General features: G+C 40.7%; 1 protein-coding gene across 5 annotated transcripts in view; it reads right to left on the reverse strand.

The window, feature by feature from the left end:
* Positions 1–17,066, reverse strand: part of Rbm6 (RNA binding motif protein 6) — a 113,727-nt gene that overhangs the window by 3,610 nt on the left and 93,051 nt on the right. For all 5 annotated transcript variants that reach the window (XM_057767195.1, XM_057767199.1, XM_057767194.1 and 2 more), the window contains 10 exons: positions 16,652–16,812; positions 15,162–15,259; positions 13,728–13,770; positions 13,530–13,611; positions 13,171–13,256; positions 12,606–12,752; positions 8,604–8,699; positions 7,716–7,976; positions 4,533–4,607; positions 3,472–3,569 (listed from right to left, as the gene is read on the reverse strand). In XM_057767195.1, the coding sequence (XP_057623178.1) occupies positions 3,472–3,569; positions 4,533–4,607; positions 7,716–7,976; positions 8,604–8,699; positions 12,606–12,752; positions 13,171–13,256; positions 13,530–13,611; positions 13,728–13,770; positions 15,162–15,259; positions 16,652–16,812 (1,147 nt within the window). The remainder of the gene's footprint in view (positions 1–3,471; positions 3,570–4,532; positions 4,608–7,715; positions 7,977–8,603; positions 8,700–12,605; positions 12,753–13,170; positions 13,257–13,529; positions 13,612–13,727; positions 13,771–15,161; positions 15,260–16,651; positions 16,813–17,066) is intronic.

Below are 17,066 nucleotides of genomic sequence, written 5' to 3' on the forward strand. Positions count from 1 at the left end.
ATCAGTAATTGACACAGCTATAGTATAAAGTAAAAGACTGAAGCCAGGTGGTGGTAGTGCATAACTTTAATTCCAGGACTTAGGAGGCAGAGGTAGGTGGATCTCTGTGAATTCTACACCAGCCTGGTCTACAGAGGCAATTCCATGACAGCCAGGGCTACAGAAAGAAATCCTGTCTTGAGATAAAAAAAAAGACTGAGTGAGTCAAAAGGCTATAAGAAGTACCAACCCTGAAGGTTTAGGCATATTAAAATGGGGTACAAGGTGGAGTACCAGACAAGTACAAAAAGAAATGTCCAAGATGTAACTGGAAATAAGAGTTTTGCTTGGTTCGTTTTCTGAGATGAGGTCTTACTATGTAGACAAGGCTGGCCTGGAATTTACTATGTAGACCTGGGTGGGTTTTTTTGGTTGAGACAGGGTTTCTCTGTAGCTTTGGAGCCTTTCCTGGAACTAGCTCTTGTAGACCAGGCTGGCCTCGAACTAACTCACAGAGATCCGCCTGCTTCTGCCTCCTGAGTGCTGGGATTAAAGGCGTGCGCCACCACTGCCCGACCTAGGCTGGTCTTATATTCAAAGATCTGCTTGTCTCTGTCTCCAGAGTGCTGGCATTAAAGGCGAGCATAACCAAAGGAGAGATATTTGAGCTCTGAAAACAGAAGTTGATTTATTGGGCTGAGGGAGGCCCTGGGTAACTTAGAGAGTAAGAGAGAGAAAGCAGAGAAGTCAGAATAAAAGAGTAAAAAGGGAAGAAAATATCTGGACTATTTCTGAAAAGGGAAAGCTGGGCATAGTAACATATAACTTTTTTTTTTTTTGTTCAAACATTTATTTATTAAGTATACAATGTTCTGGCTGCACGTATGCCTGCATGCCAGAAGGCGGCACCAGAACTCATTTATAGATGGTTGTGAGCCACCATGTAGTTGAGGGGAACTGAACTTAGGACCTCTGGAAGAGCAGTGCTTTTAACTGCTGAGTCATCACTTCAGCCCCTGAATAAGTATTTCTTATTAATGACAACAAAACAAAATAAACATTTCTGGAATAGGAAAGAGGACTAAGAAGCAAACTGAGGAGAAGGCAGTGTGGAAAGTGCCGCAGATGGAGAATAATCTTCGGCACTCAGAATTATCTCATCATAGCTGGATTAAGATAGGGTGTCCTTCTTTATTGTTAATGTCTTAGACACAGACCATTTTATAAATAGCCCATTATATTTTAAATAGCAGAAAATAATACAATGAGATACGACATTGAATAAGTTCTTAAAAATTATTAATTAATTAACTTATTTATTATGTGTACAGTGCTCTGTCTGCATGTATGCCTGCAGGGCAGAAGAGGGTACCAGATCTCATTGTAGATGGTTGTGAGTCACCATGTGGTTGCTGGGAACTGAACTCAGGACATTTGGAAGAGGAGCCAGAGCTCTTAAAACACTGAGCCATCTCTCCAGCCTCTAAATAAATACTTCTTATCAATGATAACAAAACAAAACAAAATGGAAAATCAGGAGTTCCCTATGAAGATACTATATGTACAATTATTGAGCTATGACTACAAAATAAGATGAAACACCATTCTTAGACCATGGCGGGTCTCTTCTGAGACTCACTCTATCAATAATCTCCCTTTCTTTATAAGCCCAATGCTACCTGCCCCACCCACCCTGTTCTTTTAAGTCTTAACAACAACAAAACCTGTTCAAAGCTCTATAAATAAAAATGACTACTTTTTGGGACTGGAGAGATGGCTCAGCAGTTAAGAGCACTTGCTGTTCTTCCAGAGGACTGGGGTTCAATTTCCAGCATCCAGATGGCAGCTCACAACTGTCTGTAGCTCCAGATCCAGGAGATCTGACACCTTCATACCAATGCACATAAAATAAATTAAAAAAAAATCAAAACGATGACTTTTAGCTAGGCACAGTGGTGTACAACTTTAATCCCAGCAGTTGGCATGCAGAACGAAGCAGGAGGATTTCTGAGTTTGAGGCCAGCCTGGTCTGCAGAATAAGTTCCAGGACAGCCATGCTACAATGAAACCCTGCCTTGAAAAATAAAAAACAAACAAAGTTCCTTAACTTCTGCTCATGAATCTTTTTGTCCCTTTTCTTCTTTCCGTTCAAGGCCTCAGATCCCTCTTGTATAAACACCCAACAGAAACCCAAGAATCTTCAAAGTAACTAATCACAAAGCCTGGTAGATTTAATATTTTTCTCTGATCTAGTCACAGTCTGCCTATGGCAATATTCTCACATTAAAACCACAAAATAAGCCGGGCGGTGGTGGCGCATGCCTTTAATCCCAGCACTCGGGAGGCAGAGACAGGCGGATCTCTGTGAGTTCGAGACCAGCCTGGTCTACAAGAGCTAGTTCCAGGACAGACTCCAAAACCACAGAGAAACCCTGTCTCAAAAAAAAAAAAAAAAAAAAAAAACCAAAAAAAAAAACCCCACAAAATAAGGATCATTATACTCTTTCTTCAAGTTTATCTTCTATGTGTTTAATAATCCCTAAAATAGAATATGTCAATTTAAATGATTTCTTGCTACCTTAAAAAAAAAAGTGCTGTAGTGATATCTGACTTCTAATCTGTTGAGCAGCCCTATTTCCTGCCACTCAACAACATACTCCATCTGTTTAGCTCTGTCAAATCACATGTTAAATGCATCATGAGCTCCTAAAAAACAAAATCCTGGCTAGGTGGTGGCAGAACACGCCTTTAATACCAGCACTTGGGAGGCAGAGACAGGTGGATCCCTGTGAGTTTGAGGCCAGCCTGGTCTATCAAGTGAGTTCCAGAACAGGCTCCAAAGCTACATGTAGAGAAACCCTGTCTCAAAAAAACCAGAGGTTTCACCAATTGAAACATTCTTCTGCTCCCCTCCTCACTGGCTCTCCTATGAGACACATCATGACTTAAGTCTTCTCTACTCTGTGTACAAAGGACCAGTGATAATCTGTGGTTTGTCCATTGAATATTTCTTGCACTTAGTACAGTGGCAACACATCAAGGATTATCAGCAGACTTGATATAATTATGGGATTTATAACTTGGGAATTGTTTGTCTGGAAACAAGCAAAGGAAGTTAAGAGGTCATATATCTCTAGCAGCAGCCAACCAATTACTTCAGTATGCAATTATGAGAATGGAGATCCCAGAGAAACAGTCTAAGAACTGAACATTATCAGGTTTATAATACATTATTACTGATATACAGTTTCGAGGACAGTCACTTCAGCCTTGGTTTCAGTAGCTTTAGTCAGCCAACCTTCCATTAGGAAAACACATATTTTCAGTGTAAAGAAAAGAGGGTCAAACAGCCATGGTGGATCTTATGGTCATTGAGTGCAGACAACTGGCGTCTAATAACATCACATTTCTCTAAGAGAGAAAGTAGTAAAGCATTTGCAGAAGACAATTCTATCAATATGCCTCAAGGCTATAGCTGATTATCTGACGTACCTGTCAGTTTCCCTGGAGTATTTAATCCGTTTCCTTTCTGGAGAATCAAAAGATTGGAGCTTTTCCCTTCGATCATTTCCTCTTTCTTTAAACCTTCCCTGCGGCGAACAGAAGAGCAGACCTGAGGGTTCCACCTAAGAGAATGACTGGGAAGGGGACGGTCTACCTATTCCTGACACTAGTAGCGGGGTGGGCTTTAAGGTTAGGATATAGGATCTTGCTGTGCTTACAGGCTGAGATCATACCATCTTCTCACTTCAGCCTCCCAAGGGCTACCTGTGCATGGGATTTATTATTATTTTGCTTTTTTTTTCCTTCCTCAGACAGGGTCTCACCTTGCAGCTTTCTTTACTCTTGATCTCACTGAATTTCTCCTGCCTCAATCCCAAAGCAGTGGAACTACAGGGGAGAGCCAGTATATCAGGCTTTCTTTTTTTTATAAGTAATTTTTAAAAATAAATTAAAAAAAAATTAAAGCTGGCAGAATGCCTTTAATCCCAGCACTCAGAAGGCAGAGACAGCCAGATCTCTGTGAGTTTGAGGTCAGCCTGGACTACAAGGAGAGTTCCAGTACTGCCAGGGTTGTTACACAGAGAAACCCTTTCTTTACAAGCAAACAAACAACAACAAAATGGGGAATGAGAGTGCTATTTATCTAACATACCTGGAGAACCTAACATAACCTTAAAAAAAAAACTTTACTAGTTATAATTTATAAGCAATGAAACTCATTCTTTTTTTTTTTTGTTTTTAGACAGGGTTTCTCTGTGGCTTTGGAGCCTGTCCTGGAACTAGCTCTTGTAGACCAGGCTGGCCTCAAACTCACAAGAGATCCATCTGCCTCTGCCTCCCGAGTGCTGGGATTAAAGGCATGCGCCACCACCGCTCGGCAAAACTCATTCTTAATAAAGAATGAAAGTTTTGACAAATGTATATATCATATTTTGGGACCTCTTTTTTTTCCAGTCTTTTTGTAAGGAGGGATCAGTACAATAAACAAAGTATATACCATGGGGCAAAGAGATTTTGAGCACAGCGAATAACTGTTCATCAAAGTTTACCTCCCGTTCTCTCCTCTCCAGATAGGCTAGCTCTTGCTCAGACTGTTTAATCTTCCGGTGGATTTCCAGGTTTTGCTGAGAAAATAAGAATTTTTATGAGTATATGTCTAGGAAAAACAACAGAACAATTCTAGAAATGCTTCTAGGCCTTTCCCAAAAGGTGCTTAGAACTGTAGCTATTTTGTTTTGACTTTTTTTTTTTTTTTTTTTTTTTGGGGGGGGGTTTCGAGACAGGGTTTCTCTGTGGCTTTGGAGCCTGTCCTGGAACTAGCTCTTGTAGACCAGGCTGGTCTCGAACTCACAGAGATTCACCTGCCTCTGCCTCCCGAGTGCTGGGATTAAAGGTGTGCGCCACCACCGCCCGGCTTTGTTTTGACTCTTAAATGACTAAGACACCCTCCAACAAACAATCCCTAACTAGTTCTACCTTGTTCCATCAATAAGAAAACTATATTCTAACTGACACACAGATTATGGGTAAAGCACATAAGAGAATTTCTATTTTTCTCCAAAATGAAGATAAAAATCTGGTCTATCTTTATTTACTTAATGTATGTGCATGAATCCTCTGGGATGGGAGTTACAGTTGTTTGTGATCTTGCACACTGGTGGTTTGAATAGGAATGGTTTCATGGGCTCATATATTTAAACATGTGGTCATTAGGGTAAAGTGCTACTTGATAGGGAATAGGAGGTGTGGCCTTGGAGTAGGTGGTGCAGTCTCGTTGGAGGAAGTGTGTCACTGGGGGTGGGCTTTGAGGTTTCAAATGCTCAAGTCAGGCCCAACATCTTTCTCTCTTCCTGCTGTCTACTGATTTGGATATAGAATTCTTATCTACCTCACTTGTACCATGTTTGCCTGTGTGCTGCCATGTTTCCCACCAGGCTGATAATGGAGTAATCCCCTGAAACTGTAAGGCAGTGCCAATGAAATGTTTTCCTTTATAAGAGTTGCCATAATTGTGGTGTCTCTTCACAAGCAATAGAACACTGACTAAGACAATCATTAAAGCATCTCTACAGCCTATGGCTTATCGTTTAAGATAAAAATAATGGGAGAGAGGGTCTGAACAAACCAGAAAAGAATCACATGTCCCACACTCTGCCTACTACTTTCTCATCCATCATTCCCAATCACTAGATACTTTTCCATAGATCCAGAGAAATATAAAAAGAGCACCAAGCTCTGAAAGAACAAAAGCTCTTCTGAGAGTACCACATTCTTCGAGCATGGCTTACTACACAAGTCCTCAGGCATGTATATGAAACATTGTGAGTTCAAAATAGTTCTCTTTTTTAAAAATATTTATTTATTTATTATGTATACAATATTCTGTCTGTGTGTATGCCTGCATGCCAGAAGAGGGCACCAGACCCCATTACAGATGGTTGTGAGCCACCATGTGGTTGCTGGGAATTGAACTCAGGACCTCTGGGAGAGCAGGCAATGCTCTTAACCTCTGAGCCATCTCTCCAGCCCCCTCAAAATAGTTCTTATATGGAGAAGCAATTCTTTGCTCTTGACAACGCCAATGAAAAGAAAAGGGCTACAGTATATGCTCTTAACGCCAGTTCAGTTTAGATTACCAGATCTCTGGCTCCTCCTTCCAACAACTACTTTTTAACCTCTTCTTTCTTTTTTCTTCTTCTTTTTTTTTTTTTTTTTTTTTTTGGTTTTTCGAGACAGGGTTTCTCTGTGGTTTTGGAGCCTGTCCTGGAACTAGCTCTTGTAGACCAGGCTTAACCTCTTCTTTCATTATTAGTTTTTTGTTTTTTTTTTTTTTGTAGGAGCTGAAATTCAAATGGGTCAGTTTGATGATTTAGAATTCTAGCAGGTCACAGATAATTAGGAAGTAGTTTATTCCAAGGATCATTAAGAGGAATCTCTCAGAATCCTAGAAGCTTTGCAAAGTCTTCAGGGTAGTAGCTGGGACAAGCAATAAATACATTTAATATCAAAAGTAGGGCTTCTCAGATTTTGGTTCTGTACGGAGAGAAGTTTGATCTATTTCCCTTACATCTTATCTTGCAACAACTGCTAAGAAGGAGTATGAAGGAGATTACTCTCAGAACATGAGTCCATCTAAAGGTTTTACTTCTTTATAATTTGGCTCCTTGGTAAGACTAAGGGAAGAATCAGTATATGTCATGTTAATGTCCACCGAACAACTAGTGTATTTGCAACTTAAAGCAATAATCACTACATGGAGAGAGATGCCTGATTCACCTATGATGATAACAATGCATTATCATATTAGATATGACATCTGCATAGAACTAGGTGAAGCTAACAAGTATCAAAGAAAAGAAAGAGCTTATGAGTCACAACTATTAGTTAATGGGAAACTATCTTTCTAGTTACAAGTCCTTTTCTTCTTGCACAGCTTTTGTACTTGGTCCCATAGTCATCATGAGTCATTGAGTCTGAGAAGGGATTAAGTGAAGTTATTCAAAGTTATTCATACAAGCCATTGAGTCTGAGAAGGGATTAGGCAAAGTTATTCATTCATTCATTTTGGTTTTTTAGATGGGGTTTCTCTAGCCGGGGTTTCTCTGTGTAGCCTTGGCTGTCCTGGAATTCACTCTGTAAACCAGGTTGGCCTTAAACTCACAGAGATCCACCTGGTTCTGCCTCATAAGTGCTGGGATTAAGGCATGGACCACCAGTCCAGCTTATTTTTTTTTTATTAATTAATTATATGTATGAATATTTTGCCTGTGTGTATGTGTGTGTACCATGTACATGCAGTGCCCAAGGGGTCCAGAAAAGGGTGGAGACCAGAAGAGGGCATATGGAACTGCACTTAGTCTTGTGAGATCACCATGTAGGTATTGGTAACTGAACTCAGGTCCTCTGGAAGAGCAGCAAGTGCTCTTAAGCGCTGTACTATCTCTCCAGCTCCAGGCAAACCTTTTAACTTACAGTAATTCATGAATTTAAAAAAAGGATGAATGAATCAGCAAAATGGCTCAGTGGGTAAAGGTGCTTGTTATGCAAGCCGGGGTGACCTGATTCTCCTGGAAGGAAAGAGTTGACTTAAACACATAGTTCTCTGACTTCCACATATGTGCCTTGGAACACTGTGGCCACACACTTATCATGTAAAGGAGGTTTAAGCATCTCCATTTCCAGCAATGGTAAGAGCCAAAATTCGAAAAGGTCATGGACTCTTCCTGAAATACCTTGTGCAGGTCTGACAGCTGTTGGTGTTTGATAAGAACTTCTTTATTGGGAAACTGCCTTCTGCAGAGCAGACAGGCCAGTTTATTCCAGTCAGTGAGTTTGTCTTCTTCATTCTCTTTCTTGGTCAGCTCCTCCCGCTGCTGAGGCTGTGGTGTGCGAAGCTGCACAGGAGGGGCCTGTTCCTCTTCCTCTTCTTCCTCATAGTCACTGTCTCCTCCATATTCACCCAGGAGACCAATCAATGGGTTTACCACCTTAGGCTGGAAGAAAACATCAGAGCTTATAAAAATATTTAACCTACATTTGGGAATATTCTGTTAAGGCCATCTCCTTTCTTTGTTCTAACTGATTGGGTTTGGAAAACATCCACTACCTATGCTATTCATCAACAGAAGTGGCACAGCTAAGTTTGACTTTATAAAGACCAGGATAACATGATAGAAAAGAACTGACAAAACAGTAACTTAAAAAGGAAACAGGAAGAGCAGTGAGATGGCTCATCGGGGAAATGTGCTTGCTATCTAGGTAAGCCTGAGTTTAATCCCTGAAATCCACATAAAGGTAGAAGGAGAAAACTAATGCCATAACATTGTTCTCTAATTTTGTGCATATGTATGCACACACACAAAATAATTTAAAAAGGAAAAAAGAAAAAAGGAGGAGTCAATACCCAGTGTGATGAGAAACCCACAAGGTAAAGAAAAAGAAGTTAGACAATAGTCTCTGATTAGTTACACCCTGATAGCAGGTAGCAACTTTTTTACTAAGTACACTTAAGAGGAATCCTTACTTGGGATAGAGTCAAGGAACTAAAACAAAAAAGAGGCAGGAGCCTTTGGGGTTCCTTTCCCTCCCAGACCAGCCCATGATATCAGAATCAGCCTTACTGGAGGGGGACTCTCTTCTTTCTTCACTGTAGGAGGCAGGGGCTTCTTAAAAACATCTTCTGGGGAGGACTTCCCTTCACTGGTACTTTCTTGAAACTGACCAACAAGAAATGTAATTTTTATATGATAATCATTAACAAAAACTGGGTTAATAAGTTAGTTTTGTTAAAATCAGCCTGGTTTTCCAAATATTCAAACATCTGCAACATTTTGAAATTTTGAAATACAGAACCTTTAAAAGTGAGTCAGGTGGTGTTTGTGAACGCTTTTAATCCCAGTACTTGGGAGGAAGAGACAATGGGATTTCTGTGAATTTGAGGCCAGCCTGGTCTACAGAGTGAGTTCCAGGATAGCCAAGAGTTACACAGAGAAACCTTGCTTGAAAAACAACAAAGCAAACAAAAGTGTAATATTTAGGCCAGGAATAGTAAACCAATTACCTAAGCATTTGAAAGGACCAGAGTAAAACCCTCAGCACCAACAAATAAACACCCCAAAACACATTAGTGTAATTGTGTGTCTACAACAATTTAGGCACCAGATGAGGTATTAATATAAAGCCTTTCCTTACAAGCCTTCTAGATTCTATTTGGTATTACTTCTCTCAAAAGGATCAAGAATATGTTAGAGGTAGAAACAGAACCTGAACATCAAGGTAGCATGATTCTAAATTTTAAGTTCTTAGAGGCACAAAAAAAAAAAAAATGGCAAAGGTAAGTCTCTCTTCTTTTTTTCTGTATTTAGACAAACAAATGGAAATACCAGGAAGGGGAAAGGAAGTTACATATTGAACCTCAAACAAATTCATTCATTTTCATTAATACATAACTGATATGAAGGGATCCATGACTTTAATCCCAGCATGTGGGAGGCAGAGGCAGGTAGATCTCTGTGAGTTTGAGACCAGACTGGTCTATAGAGAGGTTCCAGGACAGCCAGAGTTACACAGAGAAACCCTGCCTGTCTCAAAAAACAAACAAAAGTGAAACATCACAGTAAAGATTAGAAGAGTAAGAGGGACAGAAGAAAAGGAAGGTATGGCTTTAATGTTAATTTTTACCGTATAACATCATTCTAACAAGATAGTATAAATATGAAAATTACTAACTGCAAAACAGAATGTGAATAAAAAAAATAGAAAATGAAGGGCTGGCAAAATGGCTCAGTGAGTAAAGGCACTTGCTGCCAAGACTGGTGACCCGAATACAATTCCTGAGAGCCGCCGGGCGATGGTGGCGCACGCCTTTAATCCCAGCACTCGGGAGGCAGAGGCAGGCGGATCTCTGTGAGTTTGAGACCAGCCTGGTCTACAGAGCTAGTTCCAGGACAGGCTCCAAAGCCACAGAGAAACCCTGTCTCGAAAAACCAAAAAAAAAAAAAAAATTCCTGAGAGCCTGGTAGGACAGAGCTGACTCCTGACTCCTATGACTTAATACCAGGTGTCTGCCCCCGCCTCAAGTTAAAAAAAGAAAGAAAGAAAAAAAAAAAACAACCAAAACTATCCTTGTTACAATTGTAAGAAAAGTGTAGTTACAGAACACACACTAAAAGGACAATAAGCTGGCAAGTTAGTTCAGCTAGTGACCTAAAGTCAATCCCCAGAGCTGACAGAGCCAATATAAAGCTTGAAGGAGGACACTGACTCTACAAAGCTGTCCTTTGACCACCATATAATGTGTGCTATGAATGTACATCCATTGTTGTGTGACTCCCCATAAGTAAAATACAAACAAAAATAAATAAACATAAACAAAAATATAATTGGGCTGGGTAGTGGTGGCGCACACTTTAATCCCAGCACTCGGGAGGCAGAGGCAGGCAGATCGCTGAGTTCGAGGCCAGCCTGGTCTACAAGAGCTAGTTCCAGAACAGGCTCCAAAGCTATAGAGAAACCCTATCTTGAAAAACAAAATAAAAACAAAAACAAAACACAACAAAAATATATAATTGAGCTGGGAGTGGTGGCATACACTTTTAATCTTAGTATTCAGGAGGCAGAAACAGGTGAATCTATGATTATTGTTTGGATGAAGGCCTCACTCCAATCCTTCACATCCATATATCCAAAGAGTTTGGAATGTTTAGATGGAAGCCACACCTCAACCACCCCTCAGAAAGTCTGCCAATTGATGACCATTCCCCAGAGATGCTTGAGACCATTCCCACAGGGTATTTAAACTGCCCCAGAGAACAAACACGGGGTTTTCTGGTTTATCTTCCCTGTCTCCTCTCTCGGGGTCTGGAAAGTCATCTGGGAGTGTTTGTATTCATTAAACCTTGGCTTTTTCTAATTCAGTTTCATTTGGTCTGATCTGGATTATTGTGTTGGTGCAGAGGTTTATGGGGTACAGAAACTTTACAAGTATGAAATCAGCTTAGTCTAGGCTAACCAGGGCTGTATAGTCAGACTGACACACTCCTCCCTCTCCTCTCACCTATGTGTTTAAGTGTTTTGCCTCTGTGTGTGTGTGTGAGAGAGAGAGAGACAGAGAGACAGAGACAGAGTACACTAGAGTACACACACCATGTGCATGCCTGGTACCCTTGGAGGCCAGAAAAGGGTGCTGGAGTCCCAGAACTGGAGCTACAGATAGTTATAAGCTGACTTATGTATGTTAGGACTCGAACTGAGGTCTTAGCCATCTCTTCAGATGCTAGAGCAGTGTTTTCCAGCCTTTGGTCTAACAAATTTTTCACATAGGTCCCCTAAGACCATCTGAAAACACAGATATTTACATTACAATGCAAAATTACAGTTATGAAGTAGTAATGAAAATAATTTGGGGTCACCATGACACGAGAAACTGTATTAAAGGGTCACATCAGAAAGGTTGAGAACTACTTACTGCCCTAGAGTATTTTTTTAAAAGTATTTTTCAGTGTATAGAGTATTTTGCCTATATGTATGTCTGTGTACCATATATATGCCTGGTACCCAAGAAGGTCAGGAGAGAGTTCTATGTGCTGGAATTAACAGTTACAGGCAGTTCATGTGGGTTTTGGGAATTGAACGTGGGTCCTCCAGAAGAGCAATAGGTGCTCTTAATTGTTGTTCTATCTCTCCAGCTGCCCCCCCCTTGCTATTTTGTTGTTTATAAAAGTGATTTCAGCTGGGTGGTGGTGGCGCACGCCTTTAATTCCAGCACCCTGGAGGCGGAGGCAGGCGGATCTCTGTGAGTTCAAGGCCAACCTGGTCTATGAGAGCTAGTTCTAGGACAGGCACCAAACCTACAGAGAAACCTTGTCTTGAAAAAAACCAAAAAAAAAAAGCCAGGCGATGGTAGTGCACGCCTTTAATCCCAGCACTCGGGAGGTAGAGGCAGGTGGATCTCTGTGAGTTCGAGACCAGCCTGGACTACAGAGCTAGTTCCAGGACAGGCTCCAAAGCCACAGAGAAACCCTGTCTTGAAAAACCAAAAAAAAAAAAAAAAAAAAATTGATCTCTCTTTTATATACATATTTTATATTAATATGTCACTTATTACACTTATACATTACACAACATTATTTATTCGCATTTATATGCTTTGTTGTTTTTCCGGACAGGGTTTCCCTGTGGAGCCTTGGCTGTCCTGGAACTAATTCTATACATGAACTCAGAAGAATGTTTGGATTCCCTAGAACTGACTGGAATTACAATTGTGACCCTCATGTGGGCACTGGGAAGCAAACCTAGATCCTTTGCAAAAACAAGTGTTCTTAAGTACTGAGTTGTTTCTCCAGGACCCCCTAGAGAATTTTTTTAAAAAGATTTATTTATTATATATACAGTGTTCTGCCTGCATGCCAAAAGAGAACACCAGATTTCATTATAGATGGTTGTGAGCCATCATGTGGTTGCTGGGAATTGAACTCAGGACCCCTGGAAGAGCAGCCAGTGCTCTTAAACTCTGAGCCATCTTGTCAGCCCTCTAGAGGATTTTTAAAGTGACTATACACCTCTGTTCATAATGTCTCTAGTTTACATGTGATGAAAGACAGCAGACTAAGAAATGGTCTGACCTTTGTCACTCCTCTGTCTTTCTTCTCTTTGCTATCTCTTTTAGACGTTTCTTTCTTGCTACTTGACTTTCCTTGACTAGTAGATTTTTTTTCCTTGATCTCTTCTTCCTCTGGTGATTCAGGGTCCTGGGGCACATAGACTTCTTGCTGTGATACAGTATGAAAAAAGTAAGTCTATAGAATGCTTGCTTTTCCAGAATTTAAGGTTTAAGGAACACAGTTCCCTTCAAGGGAACAGAATGATTCTTTTACAAGCTGAAGAACCCATAACAATCTAAGAAGCCATTTCAGGGGTGAGTATTTATTTAGGCCACCAATTATACACTGTTCCCAGAGTAGCACTATTCTTACCTGTAATGCCACAGTGCATTGATTTTCTATATAAGCAACAGTTCAGATTCCATAAACTTCCCCACTTTTCGAGCAATGAACATCCAGGGAATTCAGAGAATAAAATACTCAGAGTAACACATTATGGGTACTTTTCTCAAAAGGATTACCAACAGAGTAAGTAAAGCAAAACAAATAAACAAACAAACAAACAAACAAAAACCAAAAAACTAACCTGGGTATTGGGGTCATAGTAAGTTCCTGCCAAGGGGTCATAATAGTAGCCAGTAGCAGAGTCATATATATAGCAGTCAGAGGATGCTACATGGAATAAAATCAGAGCCAGCATTAGTTCCTGTCCAATAAAACTGTTACTGAGGGCTTACCGAGAACAAAACAATAATTTGGTAAATTAGGGTGGCCAATTCAAATAGGTGCAGAGCTTATACAAGGTATATTCTCCTTGGGTGAGTGGCCTTAGTTAAGTCTTTTTGCTAAATTTGTGACCACACAGGTTTTAAGTAATGACTAGCCAATCAAGAAAGAAAGAAAGAGAGAGAGAGAGAGACAGACAGACAGACAAAAGTTACTTACACTGTTGCCCTTGTCGATTTGTATCTGAGGACCAATCTGAATTTCTATTTCCTCCTCTCCTATCTCGGAAATATTTTTTACCCTAGCAGAGAAAGTGAAGGTAGAATTATGGAACTATACAACAACCATTAACCTTGACAGACATCCTTTTAGTCACCTGAAGGTTTTAGAGGACATTCTCAATATGTTAAATCCTACCTGACAGTAATGCATGTGGTCAGAATGGTCCCCAGAATCATTTCTGCAACATAAAACATGACATATCAAAGACTGACCAAAAGGTACCCGAGGAATGCTTAATTCTACAGATTCACTGAAAAATTATCTTTCTCAGTGTGTAGGAAAAGGAACCACAGACAACAGGCAGGTGGGGTGATCCAGATACTTGAGTGGAACAGCAATGTGATTATAATGTGTTGGAACAAAACCAATGACTAAGTAGAGGCTAGAGCAAAAGCTACCTCATGACTGTGAACTCATCTCTGATGTGCTATCTCCCAGTTAGCAAGCGGTTTTTGGTCAAGATGAGTAAAGAAGTAAAGAGTAACTGAATTAGATATTATAGGATGCCTGTGGCTAGGACAATGGGAAGACTGTATATTTACTTAGAATTCTAAAGAATGAGATAAACTGGGGCTGGACAGATGATGGCTCAGAGGTTAAGAGCACTGAGTGCTCTTCCAGAGGTCCTGAGTTCAGTTCCCAGCAACCACATGGTGGTTCACAACCATCTGTAATGAGATCTGGTGCTTTCTTCTGGCCTGCAGGCATACATGGAGGCCAAATGTTGTATACATAATAAATAAATCTTAAAAAAAAAAAACGAGATAAACTGAGGTTCCCCTGCCCCTGAATATTTAAACATCAGCCAGATGTGTTGGCTCATGGCTGTACCCTTTGCACTCTGAAGACTAAGGCAGAGGGACTGCTGTGACTCTGAGGCTACCCTGGGTCAATATGGGCTATAGCACGAGATTTTGCCTCAAAAACCAAAAGCTCTCTGTGCAGTGATGGTGGTACATGCCTTTAATACCACCAGCACTTGGGGAGGCAGTGACAGGCAGATCTCTGTGAATTCAAGGCCAGCCTGGTCTACAAAGTTGAGTTCCAGGATAGTCAGGAATGTTACACCAAGAAACATTGTCTCAAACCCCTACACCCCCCCCCCCAAGAAAAAAAACCTTGCCATTGATCCCAGCAATCAGGGGGCAGAGGCAGGCAGATCTCTGTGAGTTCGAGCCCAGCCTGGTCTACAAGAGCTAGTTCCTGGACAGGTTCCAAAGCTAGAGAGAAACCCTGTCTCAAAAAACCAAAACAAGAAGAAAAAGAGAGAGAGAGAAAAAAAAAAACAAGGTCTCACTATGGAGACTTAGATGGCCTGGAACTTACTATGAGATCCACTTGTCTGTTCCTCCTTAGTGCTGGAATAAAAGGCCTACAATAACATGCTTAGGTGGAAATACTATTTAAAAATGAAAACAATTCTATAGTCAGAATAAAGCACACTATAGAAAAGAGAAAATGCATAAGCAGGTAACAGAAGCAGCTCACACTGGGCTGTCCCAATGCTCTACTATTTGTCTCACACCCAGGAAGAGCAGGTTCTTCCCTAAAACTCAAGTGAGGCCTTACCTTCGTTTTCCAGTAGCCAGGTTTACAGCTACCATCTTCCCATCAATGCTAAACGGTGGATCAAGGTTCTGCAAAATCTTCACTACTCGAAGAGCTTCCTAAGGAACCAAAGACAAATTTGAACCCAAAGAGAGAAAAGGCTACATCCTTACAAAAAGAACTGAACATGGATTTTCCTTCTTAGAAGATAAAATTACTGGGCATAATGCTTTGGTAATAAGTTTTAAAAAATAAGTTTTAATGTGGCCAGGTGTAGTGGTCCACACCTTTAATCCCAGCACTTGAGAGGCAGAGACAGACAGATCTCTTGAATCAGAGGACAGCCTGGTTACAGATAGAGTGTCAGGACTATCAGAGCCACATTACACAGTGAGACCCAGTCTTGAAAAACAACAACAACAACAAAACAACAAAAAACCACCCACCCTCGAAAAACAAAAAACACGAAATATACATGAATAGAAAATTTTATGTGTATGTGTCTGCATGTATGGCTGTGCACATGTACACACCTGGTGCCTTTGGATGCAGGAAGGCATCAGATCTTTTGGAAATGGAGTTATAGATGGTTGTGAGCCAACATGAAGGTCCTGGGATTCAAACCCAGGTCCTCTGGAACTGCTCTTAGTCACTGAGTCATCTCTCCAGTCCCTTCTGGTAATAATTTTTACAGTAAGAGCAGTATGGTAAACATAACTGGTGAGCATGTGCGTGTGTGAGAGAACTGACACTCTAAGTCCTCATGCATGCGAGGTGAGCACTAAGCTACAATCCACCCTTTTATTAAATTTTAATGTAGAGCAAGGGTCTCCCTGGATTGCCCAGACTGGCCTTGAACTCACACTGTAAAAATAAGCCTTAATTTTTTTTTTAATTTTTATTTTACATGTAAGAGTGTTTTCCCTAATTGTATGTACCATATACATGCCTAGTGCCCCAGAAAGTCAGAAGAGGGTATCAGATCCCATAGACTGGAGTTTGGGGTGGTTGTGAGCTACCATGTGAGTACTGAAAACTGAACCAGTTTCTCTACAATAGCAGCAAGTGCTCTTAACCACTGAGCTAGCTCTCCAGCCTGCAGGTAAGCTGTTCTTTTTTTTTTTTTTTTTGGTTTTCCAAGACAGGACAATTCTGGATGTCCCGAAATTTGCTTTGTAGACCAGGCTGTCCTTGAACTCACAGAGATCCACCTGTCTCTGCTTCTTAAGTGCTGGGATTAAAGGTGCCACAACCACCTGACAGTAGCTTACCTAAATAAACATTAGTCCCAAAAGAGAGAATTCTCCATTGCATCCCCACCCCACCATATCTCTTTATAAGTGGAGACAGGGGTTCACTTTGTAGGACAGGCTAGTTTTGAACTTGTCATCTATCAGCTTCAGCCTCTAGAGTACTAGGTTTTTAGGCCTATACCCTCACACCCTGCTTCCCCAAACATTACTGAAGGTTATTTAGTCATTGGCCTTCATTTTAAAGCGGGAAAAACTCACTGCATGGGAGTCGAGGTCTATAAAGCCGTAAGTGTGGCCCATGGGGCCAGTTCTGTTCTTGATGATACGGACATTGGCGGTAGTAAGATGGACGTAGGGCTCCAGCACTTCAACTATCACCTCAGGCGGAGTGGAACGATAAATACGTTTCAGCATGATTGCTAAATGAAGCAAGCAAAACAGAGACATTAAGGAAAGAGACATAAAAATTTGAAGTTCCAAGGACTTAATGGTCATTTATAATCTATATAGCATCTTTCTCTACCAAGGTTGTTTTTTTAAAACCTTTTTCCTTTTATAATTTACTCATTTTTATTTTATGTGCATTAGTGTTTTGCTTGTATTTACAACTATATGAGGGTATCAGATCTTGGAGGTACACAGTTGTTAGCTGCCACGTGGGTCCTGGGATTGA

Source organism: Chionomys nivalis, chromosome 4 (assembly GCF_950005125.1).
Source record: "Chionomys nivalis chromosome 4, mChiNiv1.1, whole genome shotgun sequence".
NCBI lineage: Eukaryota > Metazoa > Chordata > Mammalia > Rodentia > Cricetidae > Chionomys > Chionomys nivalis.